At 41.1% G+C, this 19,276-nt stretch overlaps 1 protein-coding gene and 1 long non-coding RNA gene across 5 annotated transcripts in view; one reads left to right on the forward strand and one right to left on the reverse strand.

Moving 5' to 3' along the window:
- MACROD2 (mono-ADP ribosylhydrolase 2) overlaps positions 1–19,276 on the forward strand; it is a 981,328-nt gene that overhangs the window by 604,794 nt on the left and 357,258 nt on the right. For all 4 annotated transcript variants that reach the window (XM_083730558.1, XM_083730560.1, XM_083730559.1 and 1 more), the window contains exon 8: positions 8,069–8,142. In XM_083730558.1, coding sequence (XP_083586684.1) covers positions 8,069–8,142 — 74 coding nt within the window. The remainder of the gene's footprint in view (positions 1–8,068; positions 8,143–19,276) is intronic.
- Positions 1–19,276, reverse strand: part of LOC310840809 — a 603,259-nt gene that overhangs the window by 547,570 nt on the left and 36,413 nt on the right. The gene's annotated exons all lie outside the window — the stretch shown is intronic.

The raw sequence follows: 19,276 nt of genomic DNA on the forward strand, positions 1-19,276 counted from the left end.
AGTTGCCTTTGACTGAACTTAACTGTCCAGGGGTCCCTCGGGTTACATACGCTTCAGGTTACATATGCTTCAGGTTACAGACTCCGCTAACCCAGAAATAGTGCTTCAGGTTAAGAACTTTGCTTCAGGATAAGAACATAAATTGTGCGGCAGCGGCGCGGCAGCAGCAGGAGGCCCCATTAACTAAAGTGGTGCTTCAGGTTAAGAACAGTTTCATGTTAAGTATGGACCTCTGGAACGGATTAAGTACTTAACCCGAGGTTCCACTGTACCTTTCTTTTTCTTTTTTTTACCTAATATGAACTTGTACTAATATGAACACCTGCATCTTGCTTCTCTTCCAAAAGATGAATCAAATGAACATACAATTCTGCTCTTACTTTATTCTCCCACCTCATTAAAAGCATTGTTACTGTTTCCCAACTTTGTTATCTTTTTCAAGTTTATTTGAATAAGTAAGCAGAATGATTTGCTTTGGTCTCTCCCCAGTTCCAGTTAGCTCAGTTCTGACGAGTTGCAAATTGGGGAGCAGACATAGAGATCACTACTCTAGCATCCTTGGAGTGCAGAGGAAGGATCCCTTCACACAGTCTGTGTTTTGTCTCTGAGAGTAGATCCAACCATATACACGTTTGTTAACTTAATGAAAGCAGATATAGATCTGGTTCAAATTTTAAAATAGTCATCTTGGGTTCTATTCCCCCTCTCCTCGGGGCCTGTTTAACCCCTCTGTTGGTAGAATGGTGCATAGAAAAATGGCTTTGCAGACTGTGCAGTACAGCTCACGATGGCCAGCAGCCATTTCTGAATCTGCCGTGGGAAATGGCTGCCAGCCAGCAGTGTACAGCCTGGTTCATAAAGCAATTTTGCTTTCCCAGGGTTGCCATATTTCAAAAAGTAAAAACCAGGACACCCCAAAAATTGCTGAGCTTTTCGATTGACTTGCCAAAGACCCAGGACAAAGTGCCACCTTTCAGAATGCCCCCCCCCCCGACATCAACTTTGCCTTTTTAAATCTTGATAGTGTCCGGAGAAATCTGGACTTATGGCAGCTGTAGCTTTCTTTCTTTTTTTAAAAAATATTTTTTATTAACTGACCAATCAAATCAAATCACATCACATAAATTCCGAATTACAAAGCCAAATTTGAATTTTTTGTTGGGGGGACCCATATTTCAAGTTCCGAAGGGGGATTCTGATCATCTTCTTGCTACTGCTTTAATATCCACAAATCTGTCCAAATAATGTTCATAATTCTATCCAATCTTATCTTGCTGTTTCCACATCTCATCTTGTTCGTATATTTTTCTTTTTTTTCTTTATGATCTCTTCTGATAATCTCCTTAAGCAGGTAAACACCAATTATAATCCTGTGTGAATTTTTCCATTCCTTCAATCATCATATCAAGATGGTTTCCATATATCATCACTTTCATAAATAACTGCACTCTTTCCATCATTAATCTTGCAAATCTGTCGCTCTTTAGTCCCTCTGAGGAGGCTCACCCACAATATAAAAACAGATATGTTCCTCCTCCCAGACATAAGTCTTCCGACAGAACTTGCCAAAATGGCGATGGCATTTTTTGCTGCGTCATTCCAAAGCTCTTATGCTTTCCACGATCTTCTTGAAACATGCTTTGGTTAGAAAATTATCTCCACACAGTCTAAAATCCACAGTTTAAGTCATTTAAACAGCATTTCTGACTTGTGACTTGTGTGTGGGGGGGGGGATTCTTGGTTAATCACATAGAGAAAAGAAAGGAAAATTCCCCCCCTCCCCCATCCAGTCCCGTTGCCGAACATACCAAGCCTTGGTGTGTCTTCTCATGATTTATTCTTGTTCCTCCGACCCATCTTGTTTATCAGAGATCTCTTCAGTTAGCAGTCTTTACTCCCCTTTCTTCCTTGAAATATGTGCATTAGCTTCCTCCTAATTGTTTCTTTTGAAGTTGCTGCAGCTAGAGGCACGAATCAGAGACAGCGTCCAGGAGCACCAAGATCCGCACAAGGGCTTCCTGCCTAGTGCCCCCACCCCCACAAATTCAGGGGTGGTATAGGGCACAGCAGGCAAGGGCAGTCCCCCCACATGCTTGGGGGGACGACAGGGAGGCTGTTTACTCCCATCACAGCCTCTTAATTACCTCGTGTGGGTTGGAGAGATGTTATTGTCAGCCATCTTCCGATGCGCCCCTAGTGGCCCCCCGGCAGCTCTAGCTTTCCATGCATTCTGTACCAGAGGAATTATGTGGAAGGGGTGGCAGAAATGCAACCATCTGATGGGCTGAATTGTCAGGCCATGTTAAGCAGCAGGTCCCATTAATATACCAGATAGGTGGGGGAGGAGGGAGGGAATGGCATCCTGGCACTCATATCTGTTGTGTGACCTGGGTCCTAGAAGCATTGTTGTTGTTTAGTTGTTTAGTTGTGTCTGACTCTTCGTGACCCCATAGACCCAGAGCACACCAGGCACTCCTGTCTTCCACTGCCTCCTGCAGTTTGGTCAAACTCATTCTGGTAGCTTCGAGAACACTGTCCAACCATCTCGTCTTCTGTCGTCCCCTTCTCCTTGTGCCCTCAATCTTTCCCAACATCAGGGTCTTTCACAGGGAGTATTTTCTCATGAGGTGGCCAAAGTATTGGAGCTTCAGCTTCACGATCTGTCCTTCCAGTGAGCACTCAGGGCTGATTTCCTTCAGAATCGAGAGGTTTGATCTTCTTGCAGTCCATGGGACTCTCAAGAGTCTCCTCCAGCACCATAATTCAAAAGCATCAATTCTTCTGCGTTCAGCCTTCTTTATGGTCCAGCTCTCACTTCCATACATCACTACTGGGAAAACCATGGCTTTCACTATACGGACCTTTGTTGGCAAGGTGATGTCTCTGCTTTTTAATATGCTGTCTAGGTTTTCCTAAAAACATTAATGGTGTATTATCTCGAGGACTTCCTTTTATCAGATTTATTGATTGCATAGGAGAAGAGGTGCTTGCTTTCAGTTTGGAAGGCCACATTCCTCAAAGAGGTGCATATTGGGGTGTAAATAATCTGTTTCCCCCTTCGACAGCAAGCCTGTCAAACATGTCTCTCTTAAGCCGTTGTGCCGCTTGCCTCTGTCGACTGGCTAATGCACCCCTGGCTTTTGGTGCCCTTGTCCTTTTCAGTATTCCGAAGGCACACTCACTGCAGCAACATAGGCCAGTGTCACTCTTATTACCTTTACCTGTTTTATCTTTTGTGAAATTGAGCCTTTAGCCAGAATTGTCTGAGCTGCTTCTCCAGCAATTGGTTACCTGTGAGACTCCTCGAGCTCATTTCACTCAAGTAATTTGATTCCCCCATGCTTATGAAGATTGCTTTTTTGCTGAAGGCCATCGTGGAAGAGAAGAGACCCGTACCGTTATAAGCAATAACACAGCTCCAAGATAAAACAGTGAAAATGGTTGGAAACCTGGGGTTGCATTCTAGCTCTTGTCACTCATGCCCTGTCGGTGAATAGCCTTGCCTTTTGCATTAGCTGTCATGATAAGGTAGCCCCTGGTTCGTTTTATCACCTGCCCTGCTTTCTAAAAATATGGTTCAAATGGTGCAGTAACTCTCTGGACATTGAACAGCTTCTTATCTTTCTGCAGGGTAGTGGAAGAAGCTCTGCAGTTCCCAAATACCGTATTTTTCGCTCTATAAGGCGCACCAGACCACAAGACACACCTAGTTTTTGGAGGAGGAAAACAAGAAAAAAATATTCTGAATCCCAGAAGCCAGAACAGCAAGAGGGATCGCTGCGCAGTGAAAGCATCAACCCCTCTTGCTGTTCTGGCTTCTGGGATAGCTGCGCAGCCTGCATTCGCTCCATAAGACGCACACACATGTCCCCTTACTTTTTAGGAGGGAAAAGTGAGTCTTATAGAGCAAAAAATACGGTAGTTACTGGATTTGAACCAGATTCATGGTGGTGGAGCCCATGCTTTGGTATGCAGAAGGTGTCGGGTTGAGTCCTTGACATCCAGGAAAAGATTCTTACCTGAAACCTGGAGAGCTACTTCCAGTCACTGTGGACAAATCTGAGCTATATAAATAGGCAACATGATTGCTGGTGTGTGTGTGTTTGTATTGCTTTATCAGAGCTTCCAGCAAGGACACGAAGGTGTAAATATTAGCATTTTAAAGGTGAATCATTCCTGCTGGAAGAAAAATGTTTCTTTTGAAAATAGGCTATGCATAAACAATCATATATTTTAGTTGGCTGAAATACTGTTTTGGCACTGTTGGCTGAAACACTGTTCATTATAATTTATGATCAAGAAGCCATAGAAGAGTAAGTTAGGGAAACAATGCACTGCGGAGGCCGTTGCTAAAGGGGTTATGATATTAATTTAAACTCATCTATAAATGGTGGGTATATATTGGATATGCAGTTCATTTAAAAAAAAATCTTTTCCATGGATACAGCCATGCAATTTCCATCTAAAATAATGAGCCATGCATATAGAGCTAGGACAGAATTGGATCAATCAATCTTTCAACTATACCTTCTGTTCTGTATTCTCTATTAAAAAGGCATATAGGAACTTCTGCAGTACTACAATTCCCAGCAGACTCTGTAAGGCACGCAGGAAATAAAAGGATCAAGGAAATATAGTAGCAGCCAGGGGAAAGAGCTAGAGATTAGAAGAAATACGTTTCTAGTAAGCACAGGGATGGCTAGAGATCAGAACTGTTGGAGGAATAAAAAGGTTTAAAACAACCATCTAAAAAGTGATTTCATTGTTAGACGAACATCAAACTTGTCCTAGTCTTATACAGTCTGCCAATTTAGCCTTTCCCCCATAAAGCCAGATTATTATTATTATTTTAAAGGGGGGATGCTTTAATCTTTTCATCCATTCAAATTATATTTCAAAATGGTTCCTATACAGTAGCTCATATTGCCGTGCTTTGTTTTCTTATTGCCAAGGCTGAACCTAATATTAGAATGTTTAAGTCTTATCTCTTCTAAGAGAAATGATTTCTAAGCTAGGTATTTTCAAGTTTGCTTGTTGGCTAAGGAGGTAATTGTTTGGGTAATTAGCCAACATTTCCTAGCTTTGAACTGAATTCATGTAAAAAAAACCTTAGATCTGTGCTATCTAGCAGCTGTAGTTCAGGAAAATCGGCTTAACATGCAGAGTCCTTGCAAAGTTTTCAGGAGAGTTGCTGCTCAGCAAAGTTATTTGCTTTTATCTGGAGAGCTCAGATCTTGGAAAGCTTTCCAATGAAATTATTTGGGAAATTTCACGTGGGCCAGAACAAAGCAAAGCCATGAGATCAGATTCTGAGGCTAGACCAAAGAGATCAGCCTCAAATTGGATACGTCTCATTCAAAGCAAGGCAATTGTGTGGGTGCACACACACACACACACACACACACACACACAGAATAAAATGTCACTTTGGGATCTTACTTTGAGAATTACTCTGTAGCATAACCTGTCTATCTTGCAAACCCAGCTTTTGTCAGGAACCATCAACAGTATCAGTATTAACGTTTTGTTTCTTTGTATGTCAATGACCTGCTATACAGCAGGTGGAAGCAACCTTAGAATAATTTTTAGCAATAACACATTTGGAATTAATTAATCTAGAGCTAGCTACTAATGATGGCGAGGAAAGATAAGAACCAATTTTAAAGTATGTACTGCGCTTCCTAATTATTTCCATAATATCCAAAGGATCAAAGGATCCAGATGGAAGGGGCCAAAGGGAGCGCTTTGTACTTTATCACAGTATATTATACCCTATGACTTGGGATAGGAAAGGTTTCTGCCTATGAGAATTGGAGAACTGGACTTGAGATTTGAGATGCGCCAACATAATTGGGGTGCATGATACCTACCAGAACAAGGAATCAGAATAATTGAGGCCCCATCATTTTCTTCCAGCGTACATTGACATATACATACAGAGCTCTGGGATCATGATGCAACTATGAACTTGCATCACTTCCTGCTGTGTGAGCCTGAACCTAGAGCTCTTACACACATTGATCCTGGTGCACAACTTGGAAACTTTTACTTCCGCATCCTCAGTTTCCTGGGATACAGTGGTACCTCAGGTTAAGTACTTAATTCGTTCTGGAGGTCCGTACTTAAGCTGAAACTGTTCTTAACCTGAAGCACCACTTTAGCTAATGGGGCCTCCTGCTGCCGCCGCACTGCCAGAGCCCGATTTCTGTTCTCATCCTGAAGCAAAGTTCTTAACCTGAAGCACTATTTCTGTAACCTGAAGCGTATGTAACCTGAGGTACCACTGTATTAGCAATTGGGGAACTGTAGTGTATTTAACTTCTAGTTGATATACACCACATGCCAAAACTATAGTTTGAAGACTATGCATGCTGACCAGAGAATATCCATAGCGCCCAGAGAATCTACAAAATTAAGATACATTATTCAAGAATTGTTGGAGACTATGCATAATGACCAGGAAATGTGCACATTTGGAAGGATTATGTGCACATTCTTGTATTTACACACACAAACACATTTAAATTACTCTCTCTGAGTATGCATTCATGTGCCCTTTGGATTGTGGCTCCGTTAATTCGAAAGGCCTAGAAGAAATAAAAGGTATAGCTGGCAACTGTTTTATGAATTTGCTTTAAATATCCTGTACATCATGTAACCACATATCATTATTAAATTATATTGAATATTGCTTTTCTCTCCGCAGGGTTGTTGTTTTTGTTTTTAATCCCTTACTATGGTCATATCCTAGCTCAACATTGTGTCTCTTTAATTCTTCATCTCCTGTATTTCCATTCTGTGGTTTGCTGTTCCTCAGGCTCTGGTCCTCTTTGACCAGAAAACTAAGGTTGCAATCCTGTAATTTCTTACTTGAGAGGAAATGCAATTGAATGCATTGGGACTTACTTCAGAGTGAACATACATTGACTTGCACTGTAACTGGCTTTTAAACAAAGACAGAGTTGAAGATGTCAGATAAATCTGTTGTCAAATTCAAATTTATTTATTTACGGCTATTAGCCCATAAAATATGTACAAACATAAAAGCACAGAAACATAAAAACCAATACATCTAACAACAGAAGGGGAACACCACGATGCAAGGGTGGGTCATTGAGCAGTGACAAATAACAGCTTGGGGCCCGGAAAGATCCAAGGGACGGTTCACAGAAAAAGGAGAACTGGAGACGAGATCTGTCATGCACTCTCATCATAACTGTCCGATTAGTTTTTGTTGTTGATGTTGTTTTTTGAAGAAGAAGAAGAAGAAGAAGAAGAGTTTGGATTTGATATCCCGCCTTTCACTCCCCTTCAGGAGTCTCAAAGTGGCTAACAATCTCCTTTCCCTTCCTCCCCCACAACAAACACTCTGTGAGGTGAGTGGGGCTGAGAGACTTCACAGAAGTGTGACTGGCCCAAGGTCACCCAGCAGCTGCATGTGGAGGAGCGGAGACACGAACCCGGTTCACCAGATTACGTGACTACCGCTCTTAACCACTACACCACACTGGCTCTCAGTGGTGGTTTTTGTGTGTGAGATAACCGCATTCAGGAATCTCGCCACCTGCAGAGTTACAGAAGGATCTTTATCCTGCAAAAGCAGTGCGGCATGTGACTCAACAGGCCTGCCAACCAAGCGCAGTAAAGCAGGACCCAGGAATTTAGTCCTGGCTATGCTATGTAAGGGACAGTTGAACATTATATGTGGAAGAGATTCAACTGTTTTCCCGTCACACTCGCATAGCGGAGACACCAAACCCTTGGAAAATCTGTGGCTCAGCAGGTTCGATGGAAAAACATTGAATCTTGCACGAATAAATGCAAGTCGGTGTGGTACAGATGAAAGAGATGACATATATGATGGAAGGCCAAGTGGTGGGGTTATATCTGTTGTCAAAATGGGTTGTCTCACTTAAAAATAAAGGTTTGCTCTTAAATCAGGAAAGGTCATCCCAAAGGTTATCTGAACATATATGCATAAAATATTTGCATCAAGTTATGCTGTTATATTTAAAGATGTGTAGCTGCATGGATAAAAACTATTTCTTCTATTTCTTTCTTTGCTTAGGTTTTCCAAACGAGCCAGCTGCAATCATTGCACTTACCACAATCAAGGAATGGTTAAGCAAGAATTATCATGAGGTATGGCTATAGATATAAGTTCAAAATCTTTCATGTTGAGCTTTGCATTTTCTTGGAAACCATGAGATTGAACAGTTGCACTGATTCCTGAATTGTGGGGGTAGTATGTAAAATGAATCCGGATCTCACTGTGTGTTACTTAGCCAGACAACAGAATGTCCATATTTTTAAACTATTACCCGGCCTGTAAACTATTTCCAGCAGCGTGAAAGGGTACAAATTGCCCTTCAAGGTTTTTGCTCATTTTTTGTCATGTAAAAAGCAACGTGAGACTTGGTAGTCCTGAATCTCTTGTCAGCTATGATTGGGGATGGTGAAGACTGACTCAATAACACTTAGAATTCGCCACTATGTGCTGGGATCTATGTTGGTAAGGTTTATAAGGTTTTTTCCCTTATAAGTCATGGCATTTTGTTGTGGATAGAACAGATCTACTGTGTTGCGTCCAAGGAGGCTCAACTGCATATAGAAAGCATCCTTTGCCGATATAAGTATTGGGTTATATACTATGTTGTATGACTGTTTCGCTTGAGCGAGAACTCATGCATAAGCAGTAAGACGAAAACTGCCAGAATCAGCTTGAGATATTTGGGCTCCAGAGGCAAACCACAAAATAGCACCCCCCTCCCTGCTGGGGAAGAAGCGGTGAGTGAAGGTCTGCCTCAATAACAAGCGGGGAATAAAGATCTGCTGCCCCTGTGGTTCCTGCGACCTGAGGAGGTTGCCTCCCCTGGGTAGTCTGGCCCTGAAAACTGCTATAGACTCTACCTACTGTGGCATTGTGCAATTGATTGCATAAGCAGTTGCCAACTAGCATTTGGGGCTATTTTTCTTTGGCTCATAGTTCATGAATTCAGGGATGTAAGGAGGCCATGATTTCTGTCCTGTCCTGTTTCTGTTCTGCTGCAGTTCAGCTTCTGCTAAAACTTGTTTTTTGTCTTGCTCTTTGCAGTGGCTGAAGCGAATCTAATTAATTATGTAATTTATTACATAATCAATTTGGAAGGGCAACGTCAAAAGCAATGCAGAAAATAGCCTAACATTTGTGAACTGGATAAACAACACACCGTAGCATATAGTGCTTGTATTCGCTTGCATAATTTCTGTTCCTGACCTCCGACAAACATTCAGATTGTGGCCATTTCCAAACTCATTTTTGATTCTGACAAAATTCTCCATCATCCATATTTGGGAGCAAACCATTTTTTAAGCACGTGCAAATTGTCTTAGAACAATAGGACAATAATTAAAGAAATCCTGGTACTCTACTGCTCAAATAAAACTTAAGGGGGACTAATTGCTCCCCTTGGATAGCTAAGAGAAAGTAAGTGAGACTATCTAACTGTAAAAAGTGACTGACAGCCATATCTACTCAGAAGTCAGTCCTGTTGAATTCAATTGAGTTTACTCCCAGGCAACTGGGGTGAGGATTACAGCCAGAGTTAATTCTTTAATCATCAGGATAACTGTTTTGGCTCATACACGCATACACCCCTCAGGATTTCAAAGCTGGTCAGCTATAATCCTGAACACATTTACTAAGACAGTATGTTCTGTTTATTTCCATGGGAGTTCAAGCACATGTATTTAGGTTTGAATGAACAATCCATACAAATTAGCAACCACCTTTCCAAAGTCTCTTATTCCGATATAGCACAAAAGTTACTGCATGCTAAATGCAGAACTCAGCATGGTGGAAAAAATTTATGCACTTCCATTAGAAGGAAGACCACCGCAGCAGCATTGACTAAAGCCGATCTACACCAGGTTCCCTTGAGAAACACACATAGTAAATAATGACTCGTATCTAGTTGTTCTTTACGAATTGCTCTGATCTGGTATTGAAATACAGTCCTTAGTGGAACTAATTTCTGGCCATGTTTTACACTGAAGTCTGCTGACTTGCAGCTAGAGGGTAAATCAAGTTTGAGGTTAGTAAATGGCAATATATTGTAAGTGTAGAAATCCTTTGCATTGAGTTCACAAGAATGGCAATAGTCAGCAGTACCAGGCTAATTCACTGCAGCCTCCTAGGTTATCTCCTTGGTAAACTACATTTTCACATTTTACAAAATACTCTGAGGGTTTAATAGAATCCTTCAGATCACAGAATAGAATTGGGCCTTGTCCTGTAGGAAATTACCCTCTAGAAATGCATTCAAAAAAGCACATTAAGCCCCTCAAATGGATAGAATGCTGTTTTTGGTGCTCATTTGACAAGGTTAGAGATACGACCACTTGTTTGCTCATTATAATATTACAAAGAAATGGCAGCTTTTCTAGCTAATGGTGTCAGTTTCCCATTCCTTGGTAGAAATCTTTGCAGATTTCTGTTTCAAAGTTGTGTTCTGTGCAAAAGACGTTCTACCAGTGGCCTGGTCTTGACAGTGTTGAGAAGGACTTAATGAAATTAGTAGTTTTGACTAAAGCCACATTTTCCTTGTGCTTGAGGTTTTGTTTAGTTTCTTGGTTAGTATTATTATCTTCTGCTGATTTTATTTTCTAACTGGATACTTTGTTTAATGCTTACGTAGCACCAGTGGTATAGTAGAAGCTGTACAGAACATTGAACTGACACAGTCCCAGCCCTGAGGGCTTACATATTGAGTTATTCGTCTTTTATTGTTCACTGGTGGCACAGCAAATTAGTCGTGACAGGCCTCTGCTCAGAAAAGGACATCATCTCTATGTGGGAGACTTCTAATCAGTTTGCCTCCAGAGCAGATGAGCAGAAATGCTGATTATTATTATTATTATTATTATTATTATTATTATTATTTTAATGAGAAGGAAGCTTTGCGTGTCCTTAAGTGTTCTTCCTGTATAGCATTATATAACACCATTTACTTATTTACTTACTTACTTACTTACTTACTTACTTACTTACTTATTGGCATATTTATTTATTTAAGCATGTGCATCAAATCACAGTATAGTGAAATGTTTCATGAAACGTATAAATGTCCTATCATGAATGACTTTTGGAAAAATGAGGGCTTTGGTCCACTGCAGCAGGGGCTCAGCCCCACATACCACATTTTGAATTGATTGAGGCAGCTAAATCCGATGGCTGATCCAAAGTGTTCAAAGACGCAGGATATTTTTTGGCCAGGATGCATCATTTATGAAAATTTTAATGCAGAGTACAAAGCACAGATAGGCTTTTCATGTTCTTTACAGATTTTGGAAATGTAAAAACAAATTTAATCACCTCATAAAAATGGCCAGATTGGTAGTCACTTCCCTATAATGAAGAACACTAATATACATGGGTAGATTAGGGTCACTTTGTGACTGCAAAGTACACAATACTTCTGAGATATCTCTTATACATGGCGATAAGAGCTGGATAGTTTCACAAAATCAGCCTACTCTTTTTGTATTATTTATTGCAAGTCTCCTGTTTTTAGGGATTGCTTATGAGCAAGCCGGTCCTTTTGGCTGAAATAAACCTTTATTTATTTATTTTCCATGTTACATCTATCAGCAGGGAACCTCATCTTCACTTTCTATATTTCCTCATTTTAGCAAGGTTGGTTAAGCATTCTCAAGGTAAAAAACAAACAAACAAAACCCTTGCATAATAGATTACTGTTTTTTCTTAACAAAGCATAAACCTTTGCTTAGGTTGTGTGTTTGGAAAATAAGAAACAATACTGTTCAAGATCTAGGGTAAGAGAGTTTGTTAGTTTTAGTGAGTGTTCGAAATGAATAAATGGTAAAATTTATATAATATTTGGAGTATTGAAAGGAAGATACAGGCTAAGCTTCTTTTCCAGGCTGGGAAAGAAGTCTTTAAGAATGGAAGCTAGTCATTAAGCCATCAATGTAAACCAGGGCAAGAGATTCTCTGGTAGTGGGCAGAGAGGGGAGTTCCCATTGTTAACATGAGCTGAGAAAGGTTTAGAATTTCAGCTTCCATGAGGTAGGAAATCAGGGGGAGCGGGCAGGCTGCGCCTAAAGGGGAAAAAAGTGTTGTTTTGCACAAGGCTTGGGGGGTTTTTCCCCGGCAAGGGTATTTGGGAAGGAGCAGGGTGGAGCTGGAACTCCAGGCAAAGGCCATGCACGACAGAACCATCTTGGGAGGCTGGAACAGAGGCATGGAGACATCATGCAGGATGCCTTGGGCTGCAATGCTGTGCTGCTGTGGGGAACAAGTAGTTCTTGAGATGTAATGCTCAGAACCCTCTCCAAAGTAGACCCAGAGGTGTAAATATGTGTAGAATAAATGCTACATCTTAAAGACACTGGTCTCTGTTGTGCCTTGGTTTCCCAACAGAAACACAAGCCTGGGTAAGCACCTGGACCTCCTGGTGTCTTGCTACCACTTGCAGAGACTGTGAGTGGCATGCAATCTTTGTAAGAATATTTTCAGCATGATATTAATTTAAGGACTTTGCCGATCCTTCCTAATGGCATTGGAGTATTCTATTTTAGTCACTTTTGCATGTAAGGATCCTTAGATTATCAACACTATATTCCCTTTTTAAAACATTCTCTTCGGGTAGCTCAAAATTAGCTGCTTTCTATTTCTATATTCTAATTAAAGTAGTAATCACAGGCTGCTGATTGAAATGAAAATCAGCCATCACCCTACTGTCATCTAGCTTAAGTCAATAATGGCGAAAGTAGGCTTTTCAACTTTACACAAAAATACAATGATTCACTCACGTTATGGCACTCCTCTTGGGCTTCTTTCATAGAGAATTAGCTCTTCTCCCCAATGGCTAAACTGAAATATCCCACCAGACAAATCACATTCACAAATGCTAAAGCAGCCACCATAGGAATGTATCCCCCCCCCCCCTTATGAGATCTCAAGACTGAGCCTACCTTCATTCAGTAATCTTTTTTGTGCCTCTTTAATTATGACATATCTATTAAAAGTAGAAAAGATGCACAATACCCACTCTCTTAGGAGGATGTGTAAGTATTTACATTGGCTCACGTCTGTCAGGACTCAATGAGCCCTGCTTGGAGGATAACTCTATCAACAGCAAACAAACTCTGGAGCCCAGACAACTTGGGATTCTTTTGTTCCTCATCTCTCATTTGTGTTGTCACGGTACCAGGAGGAACTGTGGGACGCGGGTGGCGCTGTGAGTTAAACCACACAGCCTAGGACTTGCCAATCAGAAGGTCGGCGGTTCGAATCCCTGCGACGGGATGAGTTCCTGTTGCTCAGTCCCAGCTCCTGCCAACCTAGCAGTTCGAAAGCACGTCAAAGTGCAAGTAGATAAATAGGTACCGCTCCGGCGGGAAGGTAAACAGTGTTTCCGCGAGCTGCTCTGGTTTCACCAGAAGTGGCTGAGTCATGCTGGCCACATGACCTGGAAAAACTGTCTGTGGACAAACGTCGGCTCCCTCACCCAGTAAAGTAAGATGAGCGCTGCAACCCCAGAGTCGTTTGCGACTGGACTTAACTGCCAGGGGTCCTTTACCTTTACCTTTAATTCTGAAACCACACACAGCATATCGCACTCAGATTCCCAGGTGATGCTGGGAGGACACTTTTGTAAGCCAAAACTAAGATAATTAATTCACTTGTAATTCAAAATACTTCACAGGGAATTATAAACTCTTTTCTGTTCAGAAAAAAAAAATTGTTGATGCCATTGTGTGATACTCACCTCCCCCAAGGCTTCTGAAGAGCAAGAAGCCAGTCAGTACATCGTAAAGCTTTGTGTATGATGAATGTACTATTGTAAGTAATGACCTAATTCTACATAATTGCTAATTAGTGCCACTAAAACAAAGCTCTTTGCTGTATGGGTTCTTGGATATTTACATTTCCCATCTCACAGTTGACACCTTCCACGATATGTTTTATTTTGTAGGACTAAGTAGGCAACTGTTCCTTGAATATCAGAGAAAACAAAGCTTCTATTTGAAACCAGATTATAATTGTTGTTATGCTTTTTTCAGGGTGTCAGTGGCTCCACTGTTGTAGTCATGCATACTCAAGATATTTCAGAATAAAGAAAATATTAGTGAAATTTTAGTGAAGATGGACCACTGATGTATCTGACTCAGTAGTGAGGCAGTTCCTGTGTTTCCAGTATTTCCCCTTTAGATCAGCAGACTGGCTGGGTAATGCTGTGAAGCAATGCCAGAGTGCCCATCCCTAACTGCTACAGTAAGGTTACCAGATTCTTTTCAATGAATCCAGGGACAATTTTCAACTTCAATGGATTTTGTATGGGGACTGATTTGTATATCCGGGGACTGTCCCTGGGAAACAGGGACGTCTGGTAACCTTATGCTACAGGGGAGTCAGCAGATGGCCTCTACCTGCTTAAGCATACACAGCAGGGTACCTATAACCTACATTTTATCTGCAGCCACCACATACCCTGTCTCCCCAGATTTCAAAACAGTTGTGAGGAAGTGGTTGTGCTCCTTGTGCAGAAGTTTAACATACGGCTGGAGCCTACAGACAACCGCCTATAAGTAAGTTTCATCATCAGTTCAGTTTTAACAGCAGCCATTTGCTTCCACCCATACTATCCAGAGCTGGTCACCACATCGGGAGGTTTAAGGGGTCATTATACATTTGTATTTGTATTTATGCCACAGTTTATCATTTTAAATTTCACACTTTTGGTGGTAGGGCAGTCATAGCTTGTGATTTTGTACTGTTGAATTGGTTGGTGTGCCCAATTCAGGTTACTTGGTCAGTTGCCCTTTTGCCATCTCGCTTTGGCATCTGTGCCACCTTCTTGGACCCATACTTTCTTTTCTCAAGCTTTCGACCTTGTTGTCTGAGCTCAATTTTCCCTTCATCCCACTCTTCCAAGCTCTTTCCATTTTAGCAGCAAAGTGACTGAAAACTCCTGCGGATCTGATAGTTAAAACCAATTATCTTGTGTCTCCAGTGACGTAAGGCTATATTCAGAGTTACAGGTTGCTTAATTTTTTTGTTGTGGAGTGGGGAGGGATTACATTTGGTTGCAATGTGTGAATGTGTCCACAAAGGTTTCTTTGGTTTGCAAATGTGCCCACATGTCTAAAAAGGTTGCCAACCCCAGCTCTGAGTTCTCATTGGCTGACTCAGCAAAATAGTTGTCATTAGAAGTTCAATAATTCAGTGGTTTTTGCCTTTTAGCTGAAGAAAAAGTAGTGGAATCATGTTTTTCAGATGCTCACTACACTAGCATTCATCTGCTTACAGGTAGAGGAAGACTGAAATTTTTGTTGTGAATTAATACTAATGATAATAAGCAATTACTTTCAAGATTTCATATGACTGTGTTCCAAACGGCAAGTTAATATGAGCAGCTAGAATGTATGAGCAGCTTAAGTACTGCATAAAGACTGACACACTAGTAACAAGGCGCTTTTAGCTGATTACTATATATATAGAGAGAGGGACGCGGGTGGCGCTGTGGGTCGGCGGTTCGAATCCCCGCGATGGGGTGAGCTCCCGTTGCTCGGTCCCTGCTACTGCCAACCTAGCAGTTTGAAAGCACATCAAAGTACAAGTAGATAAATAGGTACCGCTCCAGTGGGAAGGTAAACAGCGTTTCCGTGCGCTGCTCTGGTTCGCCAGAATCGGCTTAGTCATGCTGGTCACATGACCCGGAAGCTGTATGCTGGCTCCCTCGGCTAGTAAAGTGAGATGAGTGCTGCAACCCCAGAGTCGGTCACGACTGGACCTAATGGTGAGGGCTCCTCCCTTTACCTTTACCTTTATATATATAGAGAGAGAGACAGACAGAGAGGGGGAGAGAGAGAGAGAGAGAGAGAGAGAGAGAGAGAGAGAGAGAGATTAAGGCAAAGACACATGACTGTGTCCCACTTACTTCGGTTTTGAGTGAAATCATTATAGAGTCTTTTATTCAAAGTGTCTTCTTTCATAAGAAAGGTGGTTTAATTCTTGCCAGAACCCAGCATTTCAAGATACAGAAGGAAATGTATGATTCTGACATTCAGTAGTTAAAGTGATAACAGTCAAATATTCCATAGATTAGATATTAGACGAAGTTTCGGAGAAGGTTAAAGATGTCTGTCTAGCTGATATGAAATGACAGAGCTGGCGTTATGAATACTATAACTGAAAATTGGTAAGAGTACAAGGGATGGTTGTCTTGGAGCCAGAAGAGAGGCATCTGAGGCAAAACTAAAAATGGAATGCTATGGTTAATAGAATTTGAAAATGAAGTACTGGAGATTTATAATGACAATGTGTTTATTGTTGTCAACCAGCTAATTCGGTAAAACCGGCAGGTAGCTATGGAAGGTGTTCAGGCTAGATGACATATGGATGACAGACAAACTTTGGCTTCAGATTCATTTCCAGCACACCCAATTTTGGCTGATTTGGACTACACAGTGCTATATGGTTGAGAATCTCAGTACCTGAAGGAATGTGTTCTTCCTTTTTGTACTTACATGCACCTTAAGATAGGGATGTGGAACCTGAGGCCCTCCAGATATTACTGGACTAAACTCCCATCATCCCTGACTTTTGTGTTTTTATATTGTATTTTTATGTTGTGAACTGCCCTGAGATCTAGGATGAAGGGTGGTAAAAGGAAGGAAGGAAGGAAGGAAGGAAGGAAGGAAGGAAGGAAGGAAGGGAGGGAGATGTCATTCTAATTGGGGTGGAAGAGGGTTCTGGCCCAGCAACATTTGGAGGGCCACTGGTTCCCCGTTCCTGTTTTAATATTATCAGAGACCCTTCTCCAAGCCCTGGTTCAATGGATGGCTACAAGAAAGAAGGCCTTTTTAGTGATGGCCCCCAATTGTGGAATGCTCTCCCTAGAGCAATATGGCAAAGGAGTAATGAGACTATTTGCAGGCTACAGAGTAGAGGTAAATACTGAAAAAATTGGCCGGAGCAGTCTAGGGATGCCCTCAGAAACCTGGAAGAATTGTTTGTTTTTGTGGGGCACCCAAAGCTTAGGAGATACTTGTGGGGAGAAATGTGTTATGGTTACCAAGAGGACAAAGTTAAACTCTTACCCAGTGCTTTTTTTTTCTTCTAAAAAAGATGTTTAGGGGTACTCTCATTTTGACTCAAGAAAATCACCATTTTATACTTCAAATTGTGAAAAAATAAGTACAGTAAATGGACAAAAGTACAAAGATTCACAAAATGTTTAGGGGTATGTGTCCCCCTGCGTTCCCCCCCCCCCAGAAAAAAAGCACTGCTCTTACCTATGAAAACTGAAAAGCAGTATAGCACAGTGTCTCTCAAAACATTTCTCTCTGCAGACCTCCTGAAAATTGCTCAGTAGGGACTATTTAATAAACGTGTTTTTCTTCAGCACCAGCATCGTTGTCAAAACCAGCAGAAAAAAATTGGGTCCTAACCAGGTATCTGCAACAGTCATATTTCACTGGTAATTTTTAAGGGGGAAACCTGTGGACTGTATTATAAAAATCACAAGCTCTAGGCCAGGGCTTCTTTATCCCTTTTGGTAAACCAAGCCCTGGTTAAAACAGCCTCCATCTTTGTGGTCAGGTAACATAAATCGGACATGTACAATACTTGACATGGCCTAGTACAGAAAGTCTGTCATGGTAAGCAACCATTAATCATTTACTGTGGTCGAGCCTTTCTGGGCTGTTTGCCTCTTCCGCTCTCACACACAGATGATACAAACCACAGTCCCTAGCTTAGTGTTATATACCTGGCCTGGGGTCATGATTTATTCTGCTCCCACCAAATGATAATCAGTAAGCCAACAAAAACAAAAACAAAACCTCTTGTCTACAGACTGTGGGTTTTGGGCAGGAAAATATACTATAGTTCATGGTTCATATGCTATGTCAGGGATTATGGTTTGTTGCTTTCCAGTATGAGCAGGTAATAGCAAAGTGTATGGATTCGGCACAGTCAGGGTAAACAATTAGCCATGGTTTACTGTGACATTCGAATGAGGCCTGAGAGAAAAATTGATCTAATCATCAATAAGCATGGTGCCTAACATTTCCAGTTTTGATTCAATATTGCAGTCTTCTTAAGTGGCGTATAAATGGCAACTAGTGCTGATTATATCAGTTTCTCTCTGTCTTGCAGTGAGAGCTTTATTTTATTAACAACATGTTGAATGTTTTGGTTTGGATTTTAAATGCCTTTTATGTACCAGTAATAAGAAATGTGTGAATAAAATGTTGCACTTTATTTGTTCCTTACTTCTCCTTGGTGTCTTAATGAATGCAATGACATATGAGTGAACAGGTTATGAAATGTCAGCTAGGTATAAATGTATATCAAGTACTGGTTTGTACTGCTTGGCAGCCCCTAAAGTTTCTATCACTAATATGGGTCAGATTTGATAGGCATGCTTAAAGTGGAGGCCACCTCATTTTATTTGATAAGGAAATTTCAGACAAGTGCAAGAATTAGCAAAACTGGGTCACTTTTCCATTTCAGTTCCTCTGGCATGTTGCCGCACAACAGTGCTTTCCATTAATAATGAAGACATTTTAGAGACATAATATTAGCAGTCAGTTAACTTTATTTAATTGGCATGCTATTGTATTCCCATAAATTCTGTCAGGAACTGCTGTGAAAGGCTTTGAAGGTTTGCGAAAGAAAAAGCAGCGAGGCCCTTAAGAAAGAAGTTATTTTAAGCTAAAGGTTTTAAGATTCCAGGTTTCGTGCATCTGGCTGAGAATTAACTAAAATGCTTTGAGTTTTTTATGTGTTTTCCCCCCCACTCTCAAGAATGCCAGTGTAATGAGCCTATTAAGTTGTCTCTGTGGGAACAAAGCATAAGCTCTGGCAGGACTGGGCCAAGTTACTGAACATTTCAAATGATATGAATTTGAATGACTTAATGACACATCCTTTTATTTATGGATTTCATCCAGTGCTCCACTTCACGACTCGGGATAATGACGCTGATAATTAGTTTAAGAGATAAACTCTATGTGTTACTGAGCCATGACTGGTAATTATTGGATTTTTTGTTTTCCCAAAAAACTAGTTCCTAAAAGTGAATGCCTCTCTCTGCTCTTATAATGAAAGCTCTAGGTTGAAAGAAGGTGAATGGTGTTTTCAGATAATGGTTGATGAGGGAGATGGGGGCTTGGGGGCCACAAAATTACTCCTCAAGCAAATGGGATTTTTCACTTTCAAGTAATTGTAGCGACATTAGATACGTGTGTTACTTGTTAGAAGTTT

This window comes from Podarcis gaigeae, assembly GCF_964106915.1.
Source record: "Podarcis gaigeae genome assembly, chromosome: 3".
Lineage (NCBI taxonomy): Eukaryota > Metazoa > Chordata > Lepidosauria > Squamata > Lacertidae > Podarcis > Podarcis gaigeae.